The sequence below is a fragment of the Lepisma saccharinum genome, chromosome 4 (genome assembly GCF_977018435.1).
Source record: "Lepisma saccharinum chromosome 4, izLepSacc3.1, whole genome shotgun sequence".
NCBI lineage: Eukaryota > Metazoa > Arthropoda > Insecta > Zygentoma > Lepismatidae > Lepisma > Lepisma saccharinum.
This window is the reverse complement of record NC_139232.1, coordinates 108,332,053-108,359,879: the sequence shown is the minus strand read 5'-3', so window position 1 is coordinate 108,359,879 and position 27,827 is coordinate 108,332,053. Positions and strand designations below refer to the sequence as shown.

Sequence of the window (27,827 nt, the reverse complement as noted above, 5' to 3'; positions counted from 1 at the left end):
TAACAGAATCTATTTACCAGTAATAGGGGATTTTTTAATACCCATATCGTTGTTTTAATTTTTTATGCAGTAGTAGTGCAAAAAGTAGCGAAGTAGCGAACAGGAGTAGCGTAGCGAGCTACTTTTTGGTAAATGTAGCTGTAGCTGTAGCGAAGCTACATTTTGGAAGAGTAGCTGTAGTTGTAGCAAAGCTACTTTTAAAATGTAGCATTCTGATCACTAGTTATTTCAGTGGCTTTGTGAACAGTCAAAAAATACTGGTATCTCAATCTCTCGCAACAAATTAATAGAGGGTGAAGCCGCTATATTAGTGATTCTTAATATAAATCACCATATATTTATTAGATGAAATTAATCAACCCAAACGTAGGATTGTTGAAAGAACGTTTGCTTTAACTGTCCAACCTTGTAAATGTGACACTTTATGTGATCAGGAGTGTACAAAATGCAGTAATGGTATTAAACTCTATCCAAGTTTTGGAAGGTTTCTAAGGGTTAAATAATTTTCACAAAATATTTTTTTGATAATAGTTCTTTCATATTTATTACATGCTAGTAATAATGTTTTAAGCTGAGATATGCATTTTACTACAAAATAAATCTGATTCAATACTTTAACACAACCATAAACGACGAAGATGTAAGAAAAAAGGAGGGAAATATATTGACAATATTAAGACACCTTCTTATAAGGTGAACAGTAGTACTAAATTGAGGGAGAGGGGGGGACAAGCAAATTAACACCAGTGTTCAGGAATCACATGCACGGTGAGCTACACTGTGTAGTCTTTCGTGTACAATGATATCCCCAAGTTAAACATAATAATCACTTCACTGGTCACAAACACGCATACACAGATATCAATTGCAAAGAAAAACAATGTCTACTTCTTGCAGAGTATTGTCCTATTCACAAGTCACAATTGCTAAAAACGTCATTACAAACCTCTGGTCTTTGCATTATAGTGCACAAAATAAAAATAACAAATTCCGAACTCCCTGATTATGCACAGTCTCAAATGTATACAAATTAACACGGACCATGCAACTTAATTACTACACAAAGTGCTGATTGACTTCCCATAATTACATGATGAACTTCAACTTTCGTCCATAACTTCATTACAAATATAATTTGTTTTGTGATACGATTATTGCGGAGCACCAAACAGTTTTGGTAGCAAATATCTTGTGTTGTTGTACTTAATTTTTTGTACATTTTTTTGTCACTGAGAACGAAAGCAAAGACAACAACAATAATTTCTTTAAGAAACCTCAGATGAAAATTAATTCAGTTCACTTACGTAAGTGTCACTGCACGTTTTGGGGCATTTCTGCACTTTTGGGGGAAGAAATGTGTAAAAGACATTTAAACTTATATTCACACCTTGCAATATTCCACAATTAGTCTGCGTACACTATAAAGTGTTCATCCGGACCTGCCATTTCAACTTGCACAAAATGAGGTGGTTGTAACTCTTGATCGTCCAGATCGGACGTTGCCCGGCTCAAACTGTTTCTTGATCTGAAAAAAAGGAAACAATGCTGCGTTATGTTCAGAAACCTAGCATGAGAAATTCATTTAATATAAGCTCTGCAGCTGTGGCATGAATGTTCCTTAAAGAGTGGTTTACCATGAAATCCCATGCTACAGAGCACATAATTCATACTTTGCCAACCTGTCTGCCAGATCTAAATTCAAGTGAGTGTATAGAACATCAAAATTAACTTTTTTTCTTTTTTTGCCGACTAGATATCTCTTTATTAAATATTGTCACTACACAAACAGAGTGGATCTCAATGTTTATTTTGCATAACAGCAACCATGTTTTATAACAGTAAACTTCAAGCATATGTGTCTAAAAATGCACAACAGAAGCTTGGTTCATTTAGTAGGGGATTCAAATACCACATAAGACCTCCAAGTTAAATTCCTGGGCGAGGAATTTTGGGAAACTTTCCATCAATGCATCTACATAAATAGTTGTTGGTCTCATCCAACCTCTTATCAATGGGTAACTGAGGAGTGTGTAGCCTGACCATGGTGTTGATTACACCTACACTAAATAAGAGGACGAGAATGTGTAGTTCCCTCTCTCCATACCTCTTACTTGGCTTATTGAATTTTATTATAAGTGAAATGCATTTTAATTAAGGACAACTAAGATAATGCATAATTTTAAAAAAAATACAATGAGATGAAATATATATTTTTCATTTCTTCAAATTCTCTTAATAAGAAAATTCAAAGTTTGAGAAAATAAATATGGGAGGAAAAAAATGTCCTGTAAAGAAAATCACATGCTCAGAGTACAACATGCACAAATGTCATGCTACAAGAAATCAAAGTAGTGAACACCTTGTTCAATTTGAAACAACTGAACAGCATCTTTAAGGCAGCTTACATAATACTTTGAATGGACATGGTAAAGTGAGAATTCATTCGTTTATGACATGTGGAATATTCTACATCTATATTCAAGATAACCATACTTGTACTTTCCTTATTTTATGTTGCTTTTCTCAGCCTTGAAGTTACTCCTGGAGATGAGGATAAATGCTGATTAGATGAAATTGAAAACAGGGTGTCCACAAAGTTTCCAGGACAGGGCTTAAACCCAAAATCTTCGGTTGAGAGATTGTGAGCTGATCACTCAACATGGTGTCACTAGACAACGTTGTTCAAACAAATTTAACATGCGCAACCTTTTATTTGAAAGGGTCAGAATGCAATATGTTGGTGGTGGGTGGTTGGGACATGACAACAACTTGACATTTCAATATTCAATTTTATTTTTCTGTGCAAACTGATTTCAGACTCTTGATCTCGATACTGAACCAGGTTCATGTCCCAGTCTGAGCGTTCTTCGTATCATGAATTTCATCTAAGCATCACTCATCCTCATTGTCGCAATTAGCCAAAAGTTGCAGAAAGCAATGTAAAATTGCAAAAACGGATAAAACATATAAATGGGAAGAAAACAATATGAACAATACCACACAAAATGAAAATATAGTGATTATTTTGTGAGTTAATGTTTACTGATTTTTTTTTTAGTTATATTTATCCCCCCTTATGACCCGTATCTTTTTTCATGAGTGTGTTTTTATATATATTCTCTCAGAAAATATCCAAGTTAAATGAACCCCTTGCATCTTTTCTCTTGACCTTGCTACAATCAGAACCAGTGGTTGGTACAACATGATTCTATGGTTTTTGAATTAACACAAATAGTAATCTATAATGCAGAATTTAATCTCTGACCTAGGTTAAGTCTTGTTTCCAAATAATGAATTTTAAAATTATGTGCTACTTATGCACACAATTCTAAATCTAGAAGTATGCAGGACACCCATATGATCCACTCTATAGCCACTGGGCTTTCCTCCCCACAGAGAGAGATACACAGTACATTTTGGCATGTATGTTACACTGTTTTGGAGAGAAATTCAGGAGAAAAATAGTTTTCTAGGTATTTCACTGAAGATCAGATTGAATAATTTGGATTATTTTACTCTGCTTTTCTGTCAATTTTGGCTAATTGTGAAGATGAGTATGAGTGATGATGTGATGAAGTGACACTCAAAGAATGTCTCTGCCCAGACCAGGATTTAAGCCTGGGACCCTTGGTGTCCATGCCAACCACTCTGGCATGGAAGCTGACAAGAGGAGGCAAAAACAGTTGCACCTGCAACAATAATGGAGTTGAAGCAGTGCTTAAAATCCCTTTCACCATCATTACGGAGTTGGTCAGTCAAACATGATGAACAGTAAGTGTTAATTGTACTCTTGAAGCAATTGGTTATCTTGGTAATTTTACAAGGTATGTAGTGTTAAGAATGAATAAATCAGTTTTAAAAAAAACTTTTTTAATGAACTATTAGGTTAATTGATACTTGCATACACTGACTCAGAAGGAATGCTAACTAATAATGTTAAGATTTAATTTCAAAAGAATGTGAACACGGAACACTTGATTGAAAGAGTTCAATATAAGTCAACTTCGCAACCAGATGATAGGCTTGGCTTTGGTGCAATGAGTCCTAGGTTTGATCCCTGATGAGAGCGCTAACATTTCAGTGTTGACCTAGCATTGTAGAAACGATTATGGAGCTACACGCAAGCAACAGTGGCAGACTTGTCCCAAAAGCCAGAAAACAATGGTGACACAGAATGTCGATCATACATCATCCAACAGAAAACTGCTCAGCAGGTTTTGTTTGTTCCACAGGATCCATTCTCAGCCATTTGTTACCATAAATATTTCTTGCAATATTCCTTTCCCAGGCATCAACGTATTTTCATACCATGATACATGTGCTTGTTCTGTATTCCCATGGCCCAGTAAATGAACTTGCAATTGTGAAATCTTGATTTCTTGTCAGTTAATACAACTGTTGGTGAAGTGACTGAATCGTGCTTAGCATGTTTACTCTGGTTTCAGAACGGCAAGATGAAAGTAAGGACCAAACACAGATATGCTTAAATGTTCTACCAGGACAATGGTGGCCCTGTGTTCACTTGTCCAAGTTCGACTGTGTACTGCCAGAAAAAAGTCTCATCCGTACGTAAACAAAATATATTAAGGAAATGTTTGGATTAATCATCACTACTTACGCATTACTTCTTCATTTCTGTAAAATTCAAGATGTTCATCCACAAATACATAACTTCTTTCACAGTTGCAGCAGAAAGTCTTAGAAAAGTCATTATTTCCACCAAATTTGATAGGCAATTCACCTTCATACCATTTTATAATAAATAACCAGTAAGGCAAGTCACAATTTATAATCACCCAATATTGAATTTTATAACAGGAAAGAAATGTAGCTTTAATCTGTACAAGTATAAGAGTATATTAATTACAATATATGAGTTTTAGAGTAGGAAATTTCAGCTGACAAACATGCACTTACCAATTGTTGTAGACTTGTGCATTTTACAAGAATACATTCACCTACCTACTATACCCTTCATGTATTTATCTAATGTTTTCAAAATCCTCACAATGTAGTAAAATATTTACAAGTAGATAGCAATAAGTTACCTACAGTCTCATATGTAAATTATTTTAAAACTGAAACACAGCAAGTACCTTTTATGTATATTCAAAATTGCATGAAATAAATTAAATAAACATTTAGTCATATTATGTCAAATACAGATAAAACCTGATTTACTTTTTGATTTGATGTCTGACATAGGACAAACCTATTTCTGTCCATTTTTTTTATTCCGTTGTTGGCTGTATACAAAAATAACTGCAGTTGATTTGTATAATTAAAGAGTATACACTATAAACAAATAGAATAATTGTCAATAACACAATTTTTATCTATGTCAATTGTACATATTTTATGATATGTAACTCGAATGATTGTGAAACTGTAGTGCAAAAAGTGATCATAAACATTTCACTAATGTTTCTGCTTCACTACTATTTAAATTTCATTTCAATTAACTTGACATAGTAAAAGCAAAATTTACTGCAAATATAACAAAATTTAATTTTCTACTCTGTCAGCTTGTGAAATAAACAATCCAGGATACAAGACTGATCTGCTTGCACATGTAATAATCATCAGTTTTAAAGTGTACTGATATGCAATTAGGCTAGCGAAACTAGAATAATAGAAGCATTTAAGAATAGCCTTAAGGCTTAAGTACCAAAAGCTCTATTTAAAGATGTACTTGAACATTCATAGTGAATGAAATAACTACACATGACTTTTTATTTCTGCTGTAAGTTGTATATTTTACCAATTGTTATTCAAAATCTAGTTCATTACAATAATGACTTTCAAGAATTGCTTGACCAAATAGTGATATGCACACAATGTAAGGTATAGCTATTAATTAATCTTCAATATATTTTGATAAACCATCAGCTTTATTAGGTTTTATGTGTATATCTCAATTTTCACACAGTCGATAACAATATTAAAAATGAAGGAAGAAATTAACTGATTTTATATAAACTTCTTTTCGTAGCAAGATAAATGCTAACAATGTACTTTTAATATTCATAGTAATATTAACATGAATTACACCACACACATATACATAAACTTTTAACTAAGTATTGCAATCCTGATTCTTTTATTTCTTGCACATAAGTTCTTCATTACAATGGCATAATTGAAGATTAGATTCAAATTATAGTGCAAATAATAATACTATTCAATTAAAAAATTATTACAATTATGCTTGTGAACATTATCAATTATCTACAACAATTCTATATTTAGAAAAAACTATAAACATAATACAATAGAATGCTGCATAAAAAAAAGGAAACCACACAATTTCTGGAATTAGAATCGAAAAAAAAGTACTATCAGAACCCTGATTGATTTGTGCATCAACTCTTTTCAAATATTTGCACTTTCAGTTTTTTTTAAGGGAGTAAAATAACTCTATATGTACACTTAGAATACTCACAAACAAAAACTAGTTAAATATTTTCGAAAACTATGCTCATCTTCAACAGTTGTAGGGACTTTTATTTTTCAAAATACTTTCTAAATGGACTATTTTTAGAGGAATATTTTTTGGCCATCAGGTTTAAAAACATACTACATGGGTCTTATTCAAAAGAAGACAATGTATGTGGCCTACTTCATGGAGAAGATATTAGTTGTAAAATAATTTCATCCAAATTCAAATTCTTGCACAATAAAAAAGTCCAGATTGACACTCATGTCTGATACTCGTAACTTAAAATATACATGTACTGAATCTGTAAAATTGATCATACAGTTTCTGAACTCAATAATTAAATTATGCAACTGCATGTTAAAATTACAACATTATGTCTAACCAGCAAAACTAACTTGGAAATGTGGAAAGAAAAAAAGGTCTTCCCAGGAATAACGATGACACATAACCATGTGAACTTAATGTAAGTGATATCGACCTAATGTTTTCATGGAAAAACATAATTTTTCTTTGTTCACTGCCACAGTAACTGTTGCACATATACTGACCACACGTATAGCTGCACGTTATATAATACGACTTCAGCTCCTTAATATTCAAAAAGAGGTCAATGTTCTCTCTCCATCAATGCACATATATAATTTTCATGAATATATACATCAACACACGTATGTCTGTCCGGTGTTTGGCATAATCGTTACTCATTCCATTTTCACTTAACTAGTCAGTATAAACAATGAAGTGATCATCTTCCGCATTATCCATCTCCACTTCAACAAACTGAGGTGCTTCAAACTCATCGCCTTGGAGCGCATGAACTTGGTACATGTTATTTCTTGATCTATAAAAATCAAATAAGGATGTTCTTTTACCATAATAGATAGTCATATTTCGCTCACCCTACTCAAGTCAAGTTTTCCTTGCTTTTTAAAAATTTAAAACTGTCTTCCTGAGATATCGCAGAGAATTACATGTCCACTATTTTGCTTTCAGTGGTATCGGCACTCTCTGTGCATGGGGTTCCTTCATCTCTTTTCTGGTTTAAATGTTGCCCCCTTGAACGCTTTCAAAAATGTCTCTCATTTCAAAGAATAGTTTTAATATTGTAAATTTTGAAATATTAGAATATTCATATAAAACAGACATATACCTCACAAACTGTTCATCTAAGGAAAATAACAAAACTACCCACACTTTTTGTTCAGGCAAGGGAAAGAAGATATTAAACAATCATTTAGAAAGTGGGTTAAAAATATAAACAGAAATTAGACTGAGGAGTTCTGGTGGTCTGTCAAATGGCTACCATGTATATGGTATCCTGGGCAAGATTATTCAGCAAAATAGACAAGATATACCTAGTCTGGCCATAAATACTGTTACACACTATTTTGTGAATAAACTGAATATGGTTTCAGATTTTTAAATTTTCTTTTAGTATGTTACAATTACATATATTACACACAAATAGCACCAGTTTTCAAAATGTCCGGTTTTTGCCCTCACACAGACTCAGTATCTTTTGCCTGGCATCTACTGCAGCACCAATGTTCTCGATGGGAAAGTCCACTACTGCTGTCATCAAGGAGCGCTCTAAACTTTCAATTATAGGGTGACTCTTCTTGCAGACAATCCCCTCTAGCACTGACCATAGTTTTTAGTTCAGGGTATTGAGATCAGGGCTATCAGATGGCCAATCAACAGTGGAGATGAATTCGAGTACCATGGTCTTCAGTCACCGTCGCATCATCCTCCCCTTATGAGCTGAGGCAGAATCTTTCTCGAACCTCCAGATACACTTTCACATGGGTTTTTAACCCTTTTTCACAATACTGAAGCCTGGTGGAAACCTCATAGCTCATCCCTTACCAAACCATGACTGAGAAGGGCTGGTGGTATCTCTGAACTTTGGGAACTCTCTCACAAACTTCTCGAGAGCTTAAAGCATACACCCTTTCATTCTGGCAGTTAAAACCTTCTTCAGTGGTGAACATTTTCTCACCAGTGAAGAGAATCCTGAGATGCAAATTGGCGCCGTCTCGATTGAGTTCCCTCTGCTTCTTTAGGTGTAGCGTCAGGAAATGTCCAGTACTCCGCCGGTAAGCTCCAAATCCAAGGTCTTTCTTAAGTATCCTAGACATTGTTTGTTGTGAAATATTCAGCTCCTGTGGCGTTATCACATGCTTCTGGATCGAATTTCGGTGGACGCGAGCCACCACTGCTTTAACAGCCGCAGCTATTCATATGGTGTGAAGTTGACCAACTCTTGGGTGATCTTTCATTCTACCCGTCTCAGCTAATCTCTGGATTGTGCAATACACAAACCTTTTACTGATCTTCAAGGCTTTTAGGGCATGAAAAATCTGTGGGTGACTTTCAGGCTATATCCAGAGCAATTACGGCTACTCTGTTTTCATATTGGCCCTGCTCCATGCTAAGCACAAGAAGATACACGCTTACTCTTTCACTGTTGAACACACAATGGTCAGGAGTGAGCTTCTACACAAGCATGGTTCATGATCCAAACTACCGGATGTACAGTCCAAGCCTAAATTTTGTAACAGTATTTATGGCAAGACTAGGTAGTTCTCAACTGGTCCCTTCTTAATCTTGGCTTAAGCTATCTTATAATGAATATGTAATTTCTTTACCTAAATACTGAAGAAGAAATCTGGCAGTTTTTTGAAAATTAGGTGAACAATTTGTCACAGATGTATGCCTTATTCGAGAACGTGCATGATTTATACAGGGTGGGGCAGAAAAAGCTGATATTTTTAAAATTAAATAACACAGTAAATAGAAAGTTCATCTTTAGTCATGTGCTAGCCTTACAGCCAGCCATATGTACGCCATTATTATTGAAAACAAAAATATGATTTCCACCAACATCAAGTGCAGAAAATAACATCCCATTTTTTGTGGCTTTATATGTTTCATAGTGTACCTCTCATTCATGAGTTACACTTACCTTTGTAGAAGGCAGGAAATACGAAAGAATGAGTCTACTTCAGTAAAAATGCACTTCCAGCTACAGGAAAGGTAAAATAGAGGGAGAAGGAAGTAGGAGGAGTCTGGTTTTGAAGGATGCAAGTTAGGTCTTGGACTGAACAGTCGGTCTTTAGCTTGAAAAGGGAACGTTTGTTTGGGGGAATTGTACGGAGGGAGGGGGAGGGAGGAGGGAGGGAGGGAGGGAGGGAGAGAGAGGGAGGGAGGGAGGGAGGAAGGAAGGGAGGGAGGTGTCCCAGGTGAGAAGTACAGACAAGTGAAGAGACATATGGGAGTGTGTGTGTGTGAAAGTTAACTTTGGGACTGTTATTGATCATCTCATCGAACACGAGACAGGTAATATCCTTTCCTTTCTAAAAGCTAACCTTGCCAATGCAGTCTTAAGGTTATTTAACCTAAAATGTGTGATCATTCATTTAAGAGTTGTATAGATTTACATTTGTCTAGGTACCTCAGCAAATGAAGATACAGCATAAGCGAGTGGCTACGAGCTAACACTTCCCCTATATATCGATCCCGACACAGTTTGGTGTTGTACGGTTTCAAGACTGAAAGCGTGGTGTGTTGCATTCCACAGCTCCATGGTGACTGAAATGGCAGCTAGTGAGGAGTGAACCCTACCACCCGATGCAACGCAATAAGAAAACAACAATCAACAGCTTCTTTCCTCCCCAGAAAAGAAGTTTCATCGACAGACTCCAGCTGTGTGTGGACCAAAATGGGCACCATTTGCAAGATGTTATTTTCCACACTTAATGTTGTTGTAAATCATATTTTTTTTTTTTTAATAATAATGGTATGCATATGGCTGTACGGCTAGCATATGAATAAAGACAAACTCTTTTTACTTACTGTTTTATATCATCTTAAAAATTATCAGGCTTTTCTGTAGAATGGCAAACATAATGCAATATTCAATTCCACAATGAGAGATTACTTATTTTCCTGTAGTTTACGGTTATTACAAGCATAAGAAAACAGTTCTTTCGTTGTGACGTTTCAGGAGAACACAAATAAAATTAAAAAAAATTCTACAATGCAAGCAATGCGTACATACAAGAAAAACTATTATTCATCTATTACGGAGAGATTACTTGCCATGGTCAACATCATCAGCATTGCACCGTCACTGGATAAGACAATATCCACAGATAAAGCAGTGTAAGTGAAAAAATCAGTAGTAACCAGAGCTGACTCACTAGCTAAGTTGGTATACCACGATTACGGTATGCCAGAGGATTAAGCACATCCTAGTTGAAGCTGCATTTATTGCTAACTTTCTACAATAGTTTTGTTTCATAAAAAAATGCTATGCATTGTGCTTAGGCACATGCTCGTTTTTAGTTTAAAATATTGGTTCTTCAAAAAAAAAGTGAGAGACATTTTTGCAAAAGTAATTTTCAAGAAAGTCCCAAAGTGCAGCTATGAAATAATGCAGTTGTAGCCACATCAGTTTGCATGGTAGAATTTTCACAGAGAAGACAAACCTAATATATTTGTAGATAACATATTGTGATGTGCGTATTATTACTCACTGCTGAATAAAGAGAAATCTTTAAAAAGATCAAAGATCAATTACTTACGTGTACGAGTACGAAATGTCGATGAAAACAACGCTTCACATTCTGAAAGTGAACAACAAATTGGATAGGAATGTTTATGAAACAGCCTGTATATGCACAGATAATTCGAATAAACTTAACAGAGACGACTGCAATTTGGAAGACGGACAGATTGCATTTTTCAAAAAATGGGATAATGCCAAGATGGGTTTCCATGTTACATTCGAGGTCAAGAGGGCCGCCGAGGCGGAAATTGAGTTCACCTTGGACTGGTGATGCAGCAGTTTCAAGAGGGGAAAACTACAGAGGGGAAGGTAGCTTCCTTCTCGGTGTTGAGCATACGCTGCACATTTGCTTCTCCCAAGCACTGGCCAGGTGGCTTCTAACAGCCGCTAAGGACGTTTCTTTTAAGTGTTTTTAGATTAGGAAATGCGTGGTTTTAGATACGCGTTTTAATAGTGTGAAGGTTTTTACAGCTACAAAGCAGGGTCTTTTCGGTGTTTTTTTTACCATAACCATTTATCTGCATCCTCAAATAACACTTTCTTAACGTGACACCATGTCAGGTGTCTAAGAATACACATCAACCTGAAGGAGGCAGTCTTGACCTTTGAAACGTTGTTTTGATCGACATTTGGTACTCACACACGTAAGTAATTGATCATTTTAACGATTTCTCTATATTTGTAGATTGAGGAAGAAAGTATTACTTTTAAAAACAAAAGGAAAAGGAGACATAAGAAGGTCTATACAATTGTAAGAAAAATATAACTATCCATGACAAAAATTAATTAACAGTGCACACAATTGGAAAAGTCTTTGGAATTTTATCCAAGGAACATACAAGACATCAAAAACTGCTGGTAGTAATGATCCACATTCCTACCTATATAATATTATTTTTCCTAAAAATTCTATCAAGGAAAAGAAAATATACGTGAATGCGTAATGACAATTTTAAGAAAATAATTTTGTCGTATTAACTCATGTGGATGGACAAGTAAGATAAAAATTTGTACAGTATAATGTGTATATATAACTGATGTAACTTTATCATGGGACTTAAATATAAGCAAAAAGACAATTACAACCAGTGCTACAAAGAAGATACGTAACTACTTAGCCAATTCAAGTACTTGAAAACCTAGTGAAGTGTACAAGAAGCTACCAAACAAAAATAACTAACAACATAACTACACAAACTAAATCAATTGTATTTTAATTGGAAATCTACTTATCATGCAGACGTAGTTACATTTTGCTACACAATAAAAAATATCCAAAATAGATTGTAATTCAGATAAGTTGAAACATTAGAACATAAACTGAACCTAATAGTGGTAATCTATGTTGATTCAAATCATCTGAGTTACCTGACACAGATCATTGTTCTTACCTTCAAACATGATGTACACAACAGCGTACACTAAAAAGCATGACAAATAATCCTTGTATTTGTCTCTGTTCTAAAAATCAAGTTCTGGGTCAGACAGACACAAGTTGTATTGTGTTTGATTAGTCATCTCTTTCCACTAATTTTCCTAGCGATACATACAGTAGCGGAACTAATATGCTCTGCACCCCCACCCCCTGCAACTTTCAGTTGTGCTCCCCTTATTTTTTTTTTTTAAAAAAAAGCTTTTTTTCTAAATATTGATTTACGCCTACATTTATATTATACTACACTTATATGTACTAAACTTGCAGTTATTTGGTTGGAAACTTCAACTAACCCAAAAAATGACTCCCCCTACTAGAATATTTTCTTCAGGTTTGATATTGACGTATCTTGTTACATCTCAATTTTAGTAATATCTTGGGCTGTACACAATATAAGGGGAGCGGGGAATGGCACTTTAGAACGTCATCTATTATGCCACTCAACACCTGTTTTGAAGCCAGTGTAATAAGTTCATCTTGAATAGTAGGACCTAAGCATTTTGTCTCGGTTTTCTAATTTTCAATATGAGTTTTAAGAAGTGGGACATATCTCGCTAACAAGTCGATGATGTTAAGAAAATTCCCAGAACTGCTTTGAACGTTCATTATATCCAAATTATAGATAGAATATTATTACATCCAAAATTATTTCAGTTGTAGCACTACTGCTGGCAGCAACGGAACTTTGGATATTTCTTTGCTTTTTCTTCCTCTTCTCTTTTCCTCTTTCGAAATTCAACACCATTGGACGTTTGTTTCTAAACCTTTCTCACTTCATTAACAATAACAACTATGAAAGAAACTTAACAATACACGGGAGCAGTACAATTTTGGCAAACCTTGCTGAAATGCGGGCAGTAAGTAGGGGTAGGGGGAGGGAATGAAAGCATTTACAGCACATTTTCTTGCCTGTTGTCTACCCGTCAGCGAGGTAATCAATGACTTGAACTATTCAACTGATGCAGGTATTCTTCTAATCTACTTTTCTAGAGATTTAAAATTTTGTTTGCAGTTGTAGGGGCATTAAAATACAACATGTTTGGTTTAAAATATATTTTAACGCCAAAAGGAAAACTCTTGCGAACTATCGGTCTTTCTTAATTTATCATTTTTGCTGCATGTCCCCCTGCACCGCGGGGGTTGCGTGGGTGTTATTTATGTCCCTCCCTGGATATATAGATGTATTTACTATGCGTTTCTAGAACTAATAAAACTGCAATTTTTATTATACATAGTAAATTACTACGTAAAATACAGTAAATTTGAAAAATTACCATACTTCTGGACACTAGATTCCTTTCTGTATGATGCACCACAAATACAGTTAGTATAGTACATCATTATGATTACCAGTTATTTCCATTCGCTTGAATTATTATTGATAATAAATCCGACCTCCTGATAGTTTTCAGCACATACTTTCCTAAATGAGGAATATAAAAAATAAAACATACATGGACAAACTAAAGCAATTTAACCAAATGAGAACAAAAAATATCGAACTTAACTTGCAAGTACAAAGAAGCAGATGAGATTTAATACTTGGTCAGGGGGAAGATGAAATAAACAAGAAATACATAAGGGATGGGACAGATTAATCGGTACTCTATCAGTATCGGCCGATACAGGCACATCCGTGTTTTTGTTATAAGTTTTATGGATACAAACACATAATCTCCATTCCCTACTTTCCTTTAAAACAAAGTAAATGTCTAAACATGCAGCTTCGTTTGCATTGCAGTCATCTGGTAAAATACATTATTAAGGTGGTCAATGAACCACTGTTCTTCAAGGACCATTTGGAATTTTGTAGAATATCGGTATTCGTCAATATTATCGGCCAAAATTTCAAATCGGTCCATCCCTAGTCTACTAATTATTCCCTCCTGAAGATAAATGTTATTTATACTGAAACTCAGGCAAAAATAAATCAACCATACAACATGAAATCTACTGTAATAGAATGTGGACAATAGATTTCATATTTTTGTTGTTTGACATCACATTTCTTCCAATTGCGGCTAATCATGGCTATGAGGATGTGATGATTAGATGAAACTGATGAAGAGACAATTACAAATAACACCCATCCTGAGGCCGGGACTTAAACTTGAGAAAGTAAACCACTTCTTGAGGTTGGCCCTCGAGCTGGTGCAGAGACCGGCTAAAACCATTTGCCCAGTTCACACACAGAGAAAACATTTACACATATTCAGAGGGAACAATTACCAACAATAATTCTTGAAGGGGGAAGAGAGGAAGATATTACATGAGCGTAGAACAAATCTTTAAATGTTTCCATGACAATCCTATACCTTATTTTTTAATTTAAAAAAATCATTTAAAAGTTCAATCTTCCATTTGCAAGCACTCTATTTGTTCTATAATTTTTCACTGTTCCATCATGTTCAGTTCTAATTTCCTTCTGATTCTTGCCAACAACAGTGTGAACATTGTTCAACATATAACAATGAATTTTGAGAATAAGCTTAATTCATTGTATAAACACATTACACAATGTGTGCATTGTTCCTATACTTCACTAATGATATATAATCAAATTAATTGAAGATATAACAGCAATCAATCCAATTTTTTTCCAAGTTTCCTTTTTCAAAGACTGGCGTTTGAAACTTCATTCCAAAAACCACTGTTTTACAAACTTCAACTTGCCATCCAAAGCAAGCCTTCCTGAACTATCAGGCAAAGGGAGGAACTACTACTCAAATATCTAGAATTAATTTTAACCATATACCATTAGTAATTCATAGAGGCATGCAAATTTCGTTTTTGACAAAAACACAAAATAACATGCTGTAATGTTCATTTTTCATGTTTCTGAAAGGTCTGAGGTGCATTTTTCTACCCTGTTTTGTCACGAAATAATGCGAAATGAATTGCAAAATGTGAAATTGACTCAAACACGAAATTTACCGTTTATATACCGACGCGACACTTTCTGAAGTCTGAAGTATCCTGTGAGTTATGCAAGTCACGGAACACTGATTAATTCTGCTGTAAATATTTGAGAAGCAAAAAATGGACCCCTTTACACAGGAATAAACTTAATACTCTGGTAACTACATAAATGTGCTATTAGAAGGGATAAGTTTATTTTGTGTAATAAGTGCAGTTTTTAAATCAAATTTAGGATTATGTTCACAATTTTAAAACCAAAATGTAATTTTATATAGCACTTTTGATGTGATCTTTCACCGCTATAACACCAAAATTTTATTTTATTTACCGCTTTTGAACCCGAAATCGACTCTGTTTTTGTACCGAAATTTTGCTTTTCTATTTACCAAAAATATGTGCCTCTAGTAATTCAGTAAGACACCATAGAGGAAATGGATGGAACACTATGTATGGACCAAAAGCTACAGAAGTGAATGATGTCACACTTGTATATTTCCCAAGATACCTTCAAGACTAAGCAACACATGACATTTTGCTGTAGAAATCAATAGGAACGGATACGAAAAAACTATTTTCCTCAAGGCAAGACTAAACTTACATACTGGGGCCTCCCCGATTGCGTAGTGGTAATGTCGTCGCATTGTAATCAAGGGGTTCCGGATTCGATACCCGGTGGAGGCTCATAGTGCTTTGGATCCAACTTTAAACTATAGGTCCAGTCTCGATTAGCCTTACTGTGCATAAAGTGGACTTAACACAAAATCAATCACTCAATCAAACTTACATACTTTCTCTCTCTATCACTCACTCACTCTTTATCTCTCTCTCTCTCTCTCTCTCACACACACACACAGGCTCTGCCATTCTTAGAAGACCCTGCCCCATCCCTTTTCCTGCACAAACCATACTGCCGCATCTTGTACTCCTGTCATAGGAGAAATTACCAATGTGAACCTTTCAGCCAGCCCCTCTCTTAAGAAAAGAAAGACCAGTTGACCACCCACACCACCCTCCTGTACCCTGGGTGAAGTGAAAGTAACTTGGCAACCCAGAAGCAACCCTTCGTCGCCAGTGGTTATGAAACGTCAGATCCGTGCTTGTGGCTTGTGCTGGGATAAGGAAGACTGAAATCCCTAAGTGTTGTGGAGTATGGATGGTTTTATGCATTCAGATTTTGTCACTTTGACAGTAAATACATCTTAAAATTGTCACCAAAGACAATTTTACTGATGAGGAGGATCATGGCATTCCAACATCATCCATGATGAATACATCCAGAACTACAACACAATCCCCAAATGAATTAACCCTCAAAGAATACATATGCAAAAACTTTCTGATATGAAGATACAGAATGACAACCAGATTTTCTGTGTTAAAATTAAGTCATTATGATCTCTATCCTTTATTTGAAAATGTATTTTTAGTGATATAGTTACAAACCGGATTTGTTTGCTACACACTAAAGCAAATAGAAAGGAAGTAGGAAAATGATGGAATTTTAAAACAGATAAATGTAGAAATGACATGATACAGAGTGTAAATAGTAACAAGAAGACTACATATCAAAGTATTCATGACATACAGGGGGAAGGTGATAGGTGACAGCAAAGGAAACTGTATAAATCTCATTGACATGTACAAAGCTACATGCAGAAGAGTACCTCATCTCCTTAAAATCAATGTTGCACAAAGGAAGGAATCTACATAGTTTGCCAATTTACTCTAACACTAGTAATTCACTTCACAATTGCCTCATTTTTGAAAACTCAAAGTGAAGTATCAAATAATTATTTCATTTTAAAATATTATTGGAGTGCTCCAGTGAAAGTTAAAGTTTCTAAATTCACTGTAACAACAATAATGGATTAAGTTTGCATTAACTCTTTGCATGCAACATATTAATAACAGATACTACCATCCCCACCAATCATGCATAAAAAATGGACGTTAAGATACAAATCTAACACCAAAAATAATACTTACTTTGCTTTGGCATGTGTCAGGATATGAGATTTCAAGTTTGTTGACTGTGCGAACTTTTTGTTGCAGCCATCAAACGGGCAAACATAAGGCCGATCGCCAGTGTGAATTCTAACATGTGTCCGTAAGTTAAAGTCCAAGGAAAATCGCTTCCCGCAGCCCTCAAACGTACACTGAAAGATTAAGGAAATAAACTGACTGGACTCTACACTGTATTCACAAAGAATACCATAGATATCAAAGGATCCATTTATATATAATAATAAAAAATAAAAACATGTTTATGGTGCATATTCAATGGAGAAAATCAGTATAGTCACAAGAGAAGTATATGTTTTTGTTACATTGTTGATAATTCATGGGCAAATATTTCACACGAAACCTGAAACTTATGAAAAGAAACAGCATATAAACATGTAGATATACTTTCCATACAACAAGTTATACGTACAATAAATAAGGGTTTGATAATTTTTAAACTTACTCTGATAAGCTTACTTTTCATTTTATCAGTGCACATTTTTCTTGGCGATTGATTTTCCCACCTAAAAATTTGAGCAGAAAAAATTAAAAGTAAGCTTATCAGAGTAAATTACCTATCTCCGCTTAACCTCCAAACAGATAGCTTTAGATACAATTTTGAAACTGTACAAAAGAACAAAGTTTCAGAATTACAACACAATCACTAAATGAATTAACCCTCAAAGAATACGTATGCAAAACTTTCTGAAATGAAGATACAGAACGACAACCAGATTTCCTGTCAAAAGCAAAAATTTTGGGCATAAAGTACAAAAGACCTGAAAAACTATCCAAACTGTAAAAAAAAAAAAAAAAAACTGTGAACAAGTTATATTAAGTGTACACAAGTCACTAACAGTGTTTACAAAAAAATATTAACTAAAATAAATAAATCTGGAAACATTCCAATAACACAATTATATACTGTTACTGTAAAAAAAAACTTAGCATTAGAACCCATTGATAACATGATAAATACTCCTCAATATTTTTCCATCTGAAAGAACATATACGAAGGATAAAGTACAATGCAAAGCTTCGGGAACAATAATTTTTGTTGATATTGAAATTTAACACAATACTATTTTGAACAAAATTCCATCATTATTAAACATCTACAGCTGTAGTTTTGCAAAATGGGTGAAATCAGAAATGCGTAAAATACCTGGAAAGGTTTCTCGCCTGTGTGTACTAACTGATGCCTTTTCAACTTTGAGCTCTCCACGAATGCTTTCCCACATTCAGCACACACGTGTACTCTTGGTCCATGAGTATGAAGATGTTTCCTCATTGCAGAGTTGTCACGGAACATTTTGGTGCACCCCTGAAAAGAAAAGATCAATGCCTTAATGATTAGAAATTTGAATGCCAAGTGCTTGCATAAAGTAGGACTAATTATTTTGTATAATACCTGTTCATATTTACGTTTCTAACAAATTTCATTATAGCTGAAAAATTAATAAAGAACAGACTAATATTTTGGGGGGATAGCGTAAGACTAACAATTCTTGGTCACGAAAACACAGAAATTCCAGTGATCAATAAATGATTGGTGATCTTTTTAATACAACAAAAATAAATAAAACACCTTGATGTAAGCACTTAAAAAATATATATAAAATGATGTGTTCCATAAACAAGCACTACATTTCTTGAATTGGCAGTTTTTCTAATACTCACACGGTATTTGTCAATCCATAAAACTGATGTTTGTTACAAGTAACAATGCTTATAGCATGTTATTCATTATAACATAAGCATTCTTCCTGAAGCATTGCAATGTACTTTAGCCACCACATATTTTTACAAAGAGAAAAATATGTATTGGTTAAAATATGTACACTTGACAAAAGTACCATGTGTGCACTGAAATGTTGGCAATTCAGGAAATATCATGCCTGCTTATGCAACATATATGATTTTATTTTTTGGGTGCAAAAAGCAATGCACAACATGACAAACCACACATTTTGTTTCTGTGAACATAATTGAATCAAATAAATTTGATAATTTGACATAGTGCCCCATCAACTAGCAAAGTCTTCACCCTCATACCCTCATTTTGGGGGGGTGGGGGGGGCAAAGGTGAAAAAGAGATCACAGCTACATTATTCAATTTGTGCTCCCAAATCGAGGGAGAGCAACATGTAGCAGAAGACAAAATCCTGTACCAGTATACTTATTCTCCAATTACAAAGCAGAAGACTCAACCTCAACCACTTTGCAAGATGTCTGGTGCTCTTATATAACAACTTGCATGTGGGCCAGTATGAAAATGTTGCTTGTTCTGATACAGTATGAAATAAAAAAAAAAATTCCTTGAACAAGAATGGTTCATTAACCTACCTAATTAATGAAAGTAACCAGGGTTTGCCTTTGAAAAAGAAACTGCATATTTAGGCATGTAGTTTACAAAACTACAACATATCAATAATACGTTTGTGTTCATAATAAGAACAAAAAGGCAGAATTATGCACTAAATTTCAGGCTATTCATACAAATATCAGGAAACTAATTTACCTAATAACCCTCATTTCAAATTTGTGGCACTACAAGAAACTAGCATGTTGTGATCAACTTTACAGAAATTGTCTTATTTAATAATAATAATAAAGAAAATTACCTTGTGAGGGCATGCAATTGTCCTTGCAACATCGTCTGTCTGTTGTTTCTTTGGCTTCATCCTGTGGCCAGGCCAGTGAAATAGAGAAATAGCAAGTATTTTGGTAACTAATTGATCTTACCAGCTAAATTTATAACTATATAATCTAATTTTAAAAGACAATAGCAACAGAGAAAGAATAATGAACTTGCCTAAACCATAATATTTCATGATGACCTACAAAAACAATAGGACCCATGCACTGCAATTTGTAGCAGAACAGAGGATAAAATTAGTGTTTGTAAATTGATTTTAAAATGCATATATCTGCAATAATCAGTGTGTTTTTTACTGGAGGTGTCTAGGGAGCATTATCCCCTCTCTTCCTGAATGAGTCATACATAATGAGTTATATATAAACCTCAACACAGTTATATTTAAGCATTTTGCACAGTCATCCATTAAACTGGTATCTAATTAACTCATTGCCTATTAAGGAATTAATAATAGGAAAAGGTTTTAAAAAAATATGGGTAATTTTTTTTCATTTTTTTAAATGTCATTAAATGCCTTGCCCTAAGTATAAGACCATAAAGCCAACATGTGACACTAAAAACAGTTCCCTTATTTCTATCTTATCACCACAGAAGCAATAGCAAGTTAGAAAATACACAATAATAGTATTACTAGTCTTATTAAATATGAACACAATTGGTAACAAAATGTGTGCTGGTGTGAGCAAAGCTCAAAACATGACTGATAGAAAAAAAAATTCATGTGAAAATGCACTTTTGATCATTACTATATAATGTTGAACTATAAATTTACCGTATTTATGCGTGCATAATGCGCACCCTGGTTTTTGATGGGGAAAAGTGACAAAAAAATTTATCTCGTGTATAATGCGCAGTATAATCCAGGTTCACGAAATGGCTTTCTTAGTTGTAGGTCGTAAAGCTGTTGCTATGCTAGTGACATCATACATATTCAATGAGTCACCTGTTGCTATGTGGACCAAGAGGAGAATATCCTCTTGTGTTAACAGTAAGTCACCAACCCAAGCCACCTTCCCCTCTCCCTCCACTGTGTTTAGCATCCCAAAGGTTTTACTCTTTAACCACCTTATTTATTCTGTAATAGTAGAAAGGGAGATCAATATTACGTTACAATTTGCAGTGCTTAGGGAGTTATTTTGTCAGTCATTTCTCGCCCAACAAATACCTCTGATATACATCCCATGTGAAGGGAGGTGCATGCTCGAGTTCTGCCAGAACAGCACTGCTTTTCTTGTGTTGCAGAACATTACATAGCAAGGTGAAAAATCGTGGAAATTGGACTTTAAAATTTTATGCGTGGTTTTGCTCATTTTCTCTTTACTTTTTCTAAAAAAAAAACTCTTTACTTTTTCTAAAAAAAAAACAACTAAAAAAACCCTTCAAAATATATACTTTTTCCATGACAGATGTAACATTTATAACAGGTCCATTCAGGACCCTCGAACTAGCAGTTAGCAGAACAAGATTTCTTTCGTTAAGGCATTTACACTCTCCATGTGTGTCATATTATTTGGCCAGTAATACATTTCAATTATTATTTTCTTTCTCCTTATCTCTTCTTTCATCCAAAGTACCACAAAAATCAGAATGTTCCTTCATTTTGTGATGAGCTTATTTCAACTGCATTGCACATTAGTGTCGTCATCTTGCATGGAATACTGTTGCCATACTCAGAAACTACAGAATTCAAGCTTTACACTGATATATAACACGATAGGGTTCCGTAAACATGGTAAAATTAGTCCGTGCATAATATGCACCACAATTTTTTGGGTGCAAAAATTTTGGGAAAAAGTGCACATTATACATGAGTAAATAAAGTATTCATATTCAATACACCCTTTCCTATGGAAAAAGTCATGTCAAGCATGAATTATCAAAAACTGGGGCAAACTCTTTTCTCATCAAAATGTGAAACTATTTTCTCTAGTGTTGATTATTTCTAAAGGAAAGAGAGAGTACAGGGTGTATATTGACAAATTATTCATATCTTAATATCAGTACAGTAACACCCCCCCCCCCTTTCCTCCAAATTACACAAGTAATGCGTTCCATAAACCTTTACGTAACTTCAATCTTACGTAAGTCGAATGTGTAAATTGCTTAAGTGTAACTTCGTAAGAAACTGCAATATTTATTATTATTATATATTATTTACACAGCATTATTTTATAAATGAAACATCATGCAGCAGTATTTACTCGGATACAAACTATAAAAGTATGAAAAATATATAAAAGAATACAAAAACAAACTGAAATCACACTTTTTTAAAAAAAAATGTCTTGTGACAGCTACATACAGTTATAACGTAACTGCGAATTTACGTAAGTCGCATATTACACAAGTGGGGGGGGGGGTTTACTGTAATTCATATGAAGGCCAGAATAAGTCTACTTTGGATTATGATTGCCTAAACATAATAAAAGGTTTTGGAAAGGTATGTTCAAAACAAACTCACAGGCAGGTAACATAGTTCTTTAAATGAGCTGTGGTGGACTAAAGGAAGAATCTTCCGACTGGTAAGAATTGCAATTGAACTTAAAATAATGTGGCTGTGACAAAGTGGTGGTATCATTCGAAGAATAAACAGACTGGCAGAAACAAGAACTGTTGATGCAATAAATGCTAGAAATTAAGTAGCTCTGGGGGCAATTTTATTGCACAATGTGGATCTACTTCAAACTGTAGGTACCATTAATTTAAAGTGGACCTAAAACACAGAACAGATATATTTAAAGAAAATATTAAGTGTTTTGTGAATAAAATTAACACTATGGTAACACAGGCAATTAGAAATAACAATAAAAACAAAAGAATTGGCTACACATATGGTAAGCATGAGCCCAACCTACCTGGCAAACTCTGCCAACTGTTTAGGATCACTGAGATCTAGTCCTGGTATTCCACCTGGTGGAATCTTCTTTCCGGTCATATATTCTGTGTAATCAGGGTCTGGTTCTGGATTACTTCCATCATCTAGGACCAGTGATTCATTCAAATTGCCGTCCTCTAGAAAGCAGTATCTTGTAACTAAAAGTGCATAATTTATATTCTTGTGACAATAATAATTCAAGTGATACAACAAAATATACATGAATATCAAATGTAGCTAGTAGCCTATTACATCTTTAGCAAATAGTCATGCATACCTCCTCAGTAAAGTTGAGTGTCAGTTGATGCATGGCCATTCTTTAACACACATATACATATATATTATATACATACACTTACGTGTGTATAAAATTAAGTTTAAAATAATCTAAGTACTATACACATTATATATGGTGAAAGCTTATTTTAAACACCGGACTGTTTCAATCAATCTCTCTTCAATTCCATAAATATTACAGCTGAAATCTTGATTAGCCTCTATGCACAACTGAGCTTATTACAAACTCCGCCAAACTGCTATCGTCATTCTGAAGTGTGAAATGAGAACAAACCTACTCAAGCCAAGCAGATAAATGCAAACATTGACAAATTTCAATGTAGTCAAATAGCATTTAAACCTGTGATCTTAACTACTTTATATAATTTCTAACAATGATCTAAACCAACAGTAAGAGAAAAGAGTACAGTAATAATCACAACTTAAGTTTCATCATGCAGTATAAGTTTAGCTGATGTGAGACATTTGTATATTAATAAACATTAATGTAATAGGTCAACACTTTAAATAAAACAAAAATCTGTACTTTAGTATTATACGGACCTCTAACCTAACCTAAAATTGTATGATTTATATCTTGTCAACTTTCAAATACGGTATTCCTATTATATCCATAAGTGTTTCTTTTGCTTTACCAGAAAACAAACAGTCTGAAATGAGGTAAGTCCATATAATACTAAAGTACCCAAAAATCACATCATTCATTAAAGCATCTAAAGATTTAAGAATTCTCATGTGTTAGAATGATTTATTTCAACTACACACTTAAAGAGGCCAAGGAAAAGGGGGAGGGGAAAAAGTTGTCTAGAATACAGAACACAAGCAATATAATACATCACAAGTTTTTCATTTGCAGGAACATTGCATTAGATTATTAATTCAAGCTCTCCTAAAAAAATGGCTCTTCAATCAGCTATTTTAAGTTCCAACTCTTCGGGTCCAAGCCCTCTTTAAGAAGGAACTAATCATATCAATCTGTGCAAGAAGAGTAATTTTATTGACAAGGAAAGCAAAAATGACTGCAAATATAGTTTCAGAGATGCATGGAGAAACTGAAATGCTACTTTGTAAGTCAACATCTTTAGTACCCAGTTTCCCAAGCACATACATTTTCACAAGATACACACCACAATTATACCCTTAAACTGATGATAAAATAGTACACAACTTAACTAAGCTATCAATTCTAACACAAATACACTTACTTTTGCCCAAGTTGCAATTGTGTAATGACCTTCTTTGTACAGGTGGATGAGGAGGGTGTTTGGAATACTCGGAATGAGTATGGAAACAAGTTTGGAGAAACTTCTTTACCCTTTAAAGCCAAAAGTATTAATTTAAGAAAGATGATGCCCTGGAAGATCAGGTTGAGATAATGACCATACTTTGTGGCTAGGGATTAGGTTTTATTATCGTCTGGAAAACATATACATGGGCAGAAGAAGAAAAGTGGGGGCATATTAAGGATAGCAAACCTAACCTACTTGCAATGTATAGTGACAGTGCGAGCAAGTACAAGCTTAATGTTAGGGGTCCATCCGGAAATCCTCCACCCTCGATTTCGGTAGTGAAACTTTTTTTTAGCAAGATTGTGTGTTGCATCCAAAAACAAATATTTACTAGTGTAAAGGTGTTTAAAGTGGAGATACAGTCGTTTAAAGGTGCGAGGTGGAAGTCTACTTGCAGCCATGCCAGTTTCATAGCAGCCACCTGCACCCATACCGATGGACATATAAGTCGCTTTTTGAGGCCTAAACCATAAAAATTGCCCACCGATTTTGAGCTCTGCCCCTGGGGTAATTGACCTACCGCTACCCCGCCTCCGCTCCAGCCCTTTTCTATAGAGTCCCTTTAAAGGCATGTTAGAACCTGCCCAACAATATTTTTCGACAATACACTCAAACGTTAGGAAGGTACCAAATACAAATAACATATCGTAAATTATGCCATTCCACAATTCATTCATAAGAAAAGAAAATGTGTACACGTGCATCTATGACATGAATCCATGATGGAAGCCCTGAAAAACAGTAATGACGTTAGATAGGTAAGTAATTTTAATATTAAAAAATGTAAGTTTCGTAGCACGTAGATCTCTAAAAATTTCCTTCCGCGCTAGTTAAAAACACCCTTTCTTAGAAGAAACTTCATTTTGGACGAAAAGATTTGAAATGTGGTAGAAATTGAGGGTGGAAGATTTCCGGATGGAGCCATTCAAGAACATTACACATTCGGAACTAGAGCCTATAGTCTAAACCATGAAAAAATTTAGAGCAAAAAACATCTCCCCTTCAAATGAATACTTGCCAATTTTCAGCCCTTGGAGTGATTTTACATAAATGTAATATTCTGATGTTTGAATGAAAGATACTGAAATGTGTCAAATACTTCTCTGACCACAACTTCAAAAACCTAACACATTCCAGAATAGGATAGGTTGTGTATATCACATAATGTTCGAATTTTAATGGTAAAGGGGGTATCCTACAATAAAAAAATGTTTATTCCATATTGACTAATTATCTAAAGGGAGTAAAATACATTAAAAAATTTAAATGAAAAATGCGTTCTGCTCCCCAAATTGGTTCTGCTTCATCACAATAAATACTGGTTATATGCATGTGCGAACGAACAGTGTCAAATTAAATATCCATTAAGTTTGTATATAATTTCCACGTAAAATGTCATAAGCGTGTGACAATCAAAAACCAACTCAAATTATGCAAGAGGGCTATTTTTAAAATAAAACAAAATTCTAGAGGTTTTATTTAGGAACAAACTGACAGTTGCCGTTTCAGGAACAGACCCGTCATCGATCGATTTGCTAACCACGAACCGTTCAAGGACAAAGGTGTTGTCGGACACCTCCGAGGCATGAAGAAGGATTAAGAAACTTTAAATATGCAATAAAACTGCTATTGCTGATAAGTAATGATTGCCAAAATTTTCCTGGGCATATTCTATTGATATTTTCCACACAAAATGGGACCAACTTTAAACAACGAAAATCATGTCTCTATCCAAAAATGGCTACCCTCCGCCATCATATTTAGGAGGCCATATTGCAAAATATGGCTGCGCCCATCGAGTCGTTCATGGCCGGCAGCATATCAAAACAAAGAGAATATGTTAGCTATTTTCTCTAAAAATAATTATACATCACACTACAGACATTATAGCTTAACGCCTGTAGCGTCCTTCTATCGATCCGCATACCCGGATGTACATGCGATGGCGTTTTCTTTCACAGAACGACCAAAAATAACAAGGCTGTAACTGCGCTGACAACAACTCGCGTCTAGTGTTTATGATTGGCAAGAAAACAACTTACAAATACAGAAAAATGTGTACTGAAAAAATGTATATAAACATACGTACCGTCATCCGTTCCTGAGGCCCACATAGTAACCGAGAATTCCCCTTCCAACGTCTTGATTTGCACTTGCTTCTGTTCCCATTTCCGAGTTTTCGTTTCTGGCACCACTTCACCTGCGATATGATCATTTATTCGTATTCTACCCCCTCTTCTAGATTTTTTAGACCCTCGTCTAGATGGCCCTGGACTTGACTCAATATATACTTCACTTTCTGTGGGAACAGGAATTTGGTCATACGCAGATAAAGTGTCCGCACCAACTACTTCCTCTTGAGTTTGAAGAATTATTTCCTCACGTCCTGGTTCTGGTAATGGTTGTAATGCGATCATAGGCTGTCCTTCAACACCTTCGATAGTGGTCTCTACAGTTTCAACAGGTATTTCCACTGGAATAGCTTCAATTTCAACTTCTTGAATTTCGGGTTGAATCTCCACTTCGGTAATAACATCTGACGACGCCATGTTTAAAGCAAAATGGCTGTTCACTATTTTGCGACTGCAGCCAGCAAACATCACGTGACCACGAGCCAGTACCCAATCAGAGAGCAATAAGAGGTGGCGGTCAATGTAGACGGGAGTTTCGTACAGCGATACGAATGTCAAAAGTGTGATAGCAAACCTTGTTTTGCAATTTTCGTCGAGTTCTTTCAGAATCATATTTAAAAAATCTGATGTACGATTTGAATCTCAATAGGAGTGTTCACTAAATTCATGAATAACTTAAGGTTTAAACATAAAAAAATCACTCATTCTGAATCGGAAGCACTCAGTCGGACGACAGAGGGTATCCCCCGCGAAGGTTCCAGGTTCGAGTTCTGGCCTGGACATCAGGACATGATTTATTTATATGAGTGTCTAGTCTACCAATTTCACCTAATAGTAATAATAATATCAAATGATCTCACCATTCATCTGCACTGCCGCATTTAGCCAGAACCGGAAGATGATCCGCGTAAAATTATACAATCACAAATCTCAGGTGCCGCTTGGGGGGGGGCATTTGGGCTACAGCCCACCGAAATAATAAAAGCAATAATGAACACGGGACAAACCAGTGGTGAATGTAAACCTCCTTAAAATTACTTCTGTGTAACATTTCTGTCTTCGAACAGCCTTCTCCTGGGTTCGAATCCCGGCCTGGACATGGGTGTTTGTGAATGTCCCTACATATGATGAACATGTCAACACTCATTCTTATCTTCGCAATTAGCCAAATGTGAAGAAATGCGAAGTAAAATATACAATCAACCAAT

The 27,827-nt window shown here is 34.9% G+C and overlaps 1 protein-coding gene across 6 annotated transcripts; it reads right to left on the bottom strand.

Annotated features, from left to right (window-relative positions):
• Positions 1 to 528: 528 nt before the first annotated feature.
• Positions 529 to 27,078, bottom strand: LOC145986736 (transcription factor YY2-like). Of its 6 annotated transcripts, none has more exons than XR_014441604.1 (7): positions 26,577 to 27,078; positions 22,883 to 23,059; positions 19,992 to 20,065; positions 18,533 to 18,691; positions 17,350 to 17,519; positions 13,719 to 13,867; positions 529 to 1,525 (listed from the first exon to the last, which is right to left on the bottom strand). XR_014441604.1 is itself a non-coding variant. In XM_083121090.1 (6 exons), exons 1-6 carry the CDS (start codon positions 27,034 to 27,036, stop codon positions 1,405 to 1,407), a joined length of 1,149 nt encoding a protein of 382 aa, XP_082977216.1. In that variant the 5' UTR covers positions 27,037 to 27,077; the 3' UTR covers positions 529 to 1,404. The 6 variants fall into 6 exon arrangements, 4 of the variants coding, with proteins under 4 accessions (XP_082977216.1, XP_082977214.1, XP_082977217.1 ...); XR_014441605.1 differs by lacking the exon at positions 529 to 1,525 and adding an exon at positions 7,192 to 7,280; XM_083121090.1 differs by lacking the exon at positions 13,719 to 13,867 and having other exon boundaries at positions 19,992 to 20,052; positions 22,882 to 23,059; positions 26,577 to 27,077.
• Between the last annotated feature and the right edge of the window lie 749 nt (positions 27,079 to 27,827).

What these genes read in the sequence shown, in the direction of transcription:
- LOC145986736 (XM_083121088.1), bottom strand. Translation starts at nt 27,036, where the DNA reads ATGGCGTCGTCAGATGTTATTACCGAAGTGGAGATTCAACCCGAAATT. An exon ending in ACAGTTGGCAGAGTTTGCCA is followed by an intron (nt 20,066 to 22,882) that starts GGTAGGTTGGGC and finishes CTCTATTTCACT; the next exon opens with GGCCTGGCCACAGGATGAAG. An exon ending in CAGGCGAGAAACCTTTCCAG is followed by an intron (nt 17,520 to 18,532) that starts GTATTTTACGCA and finishes TTAATCTTTCAG; the next exon opens with TGTACGTTTGAGGGCTGCGG.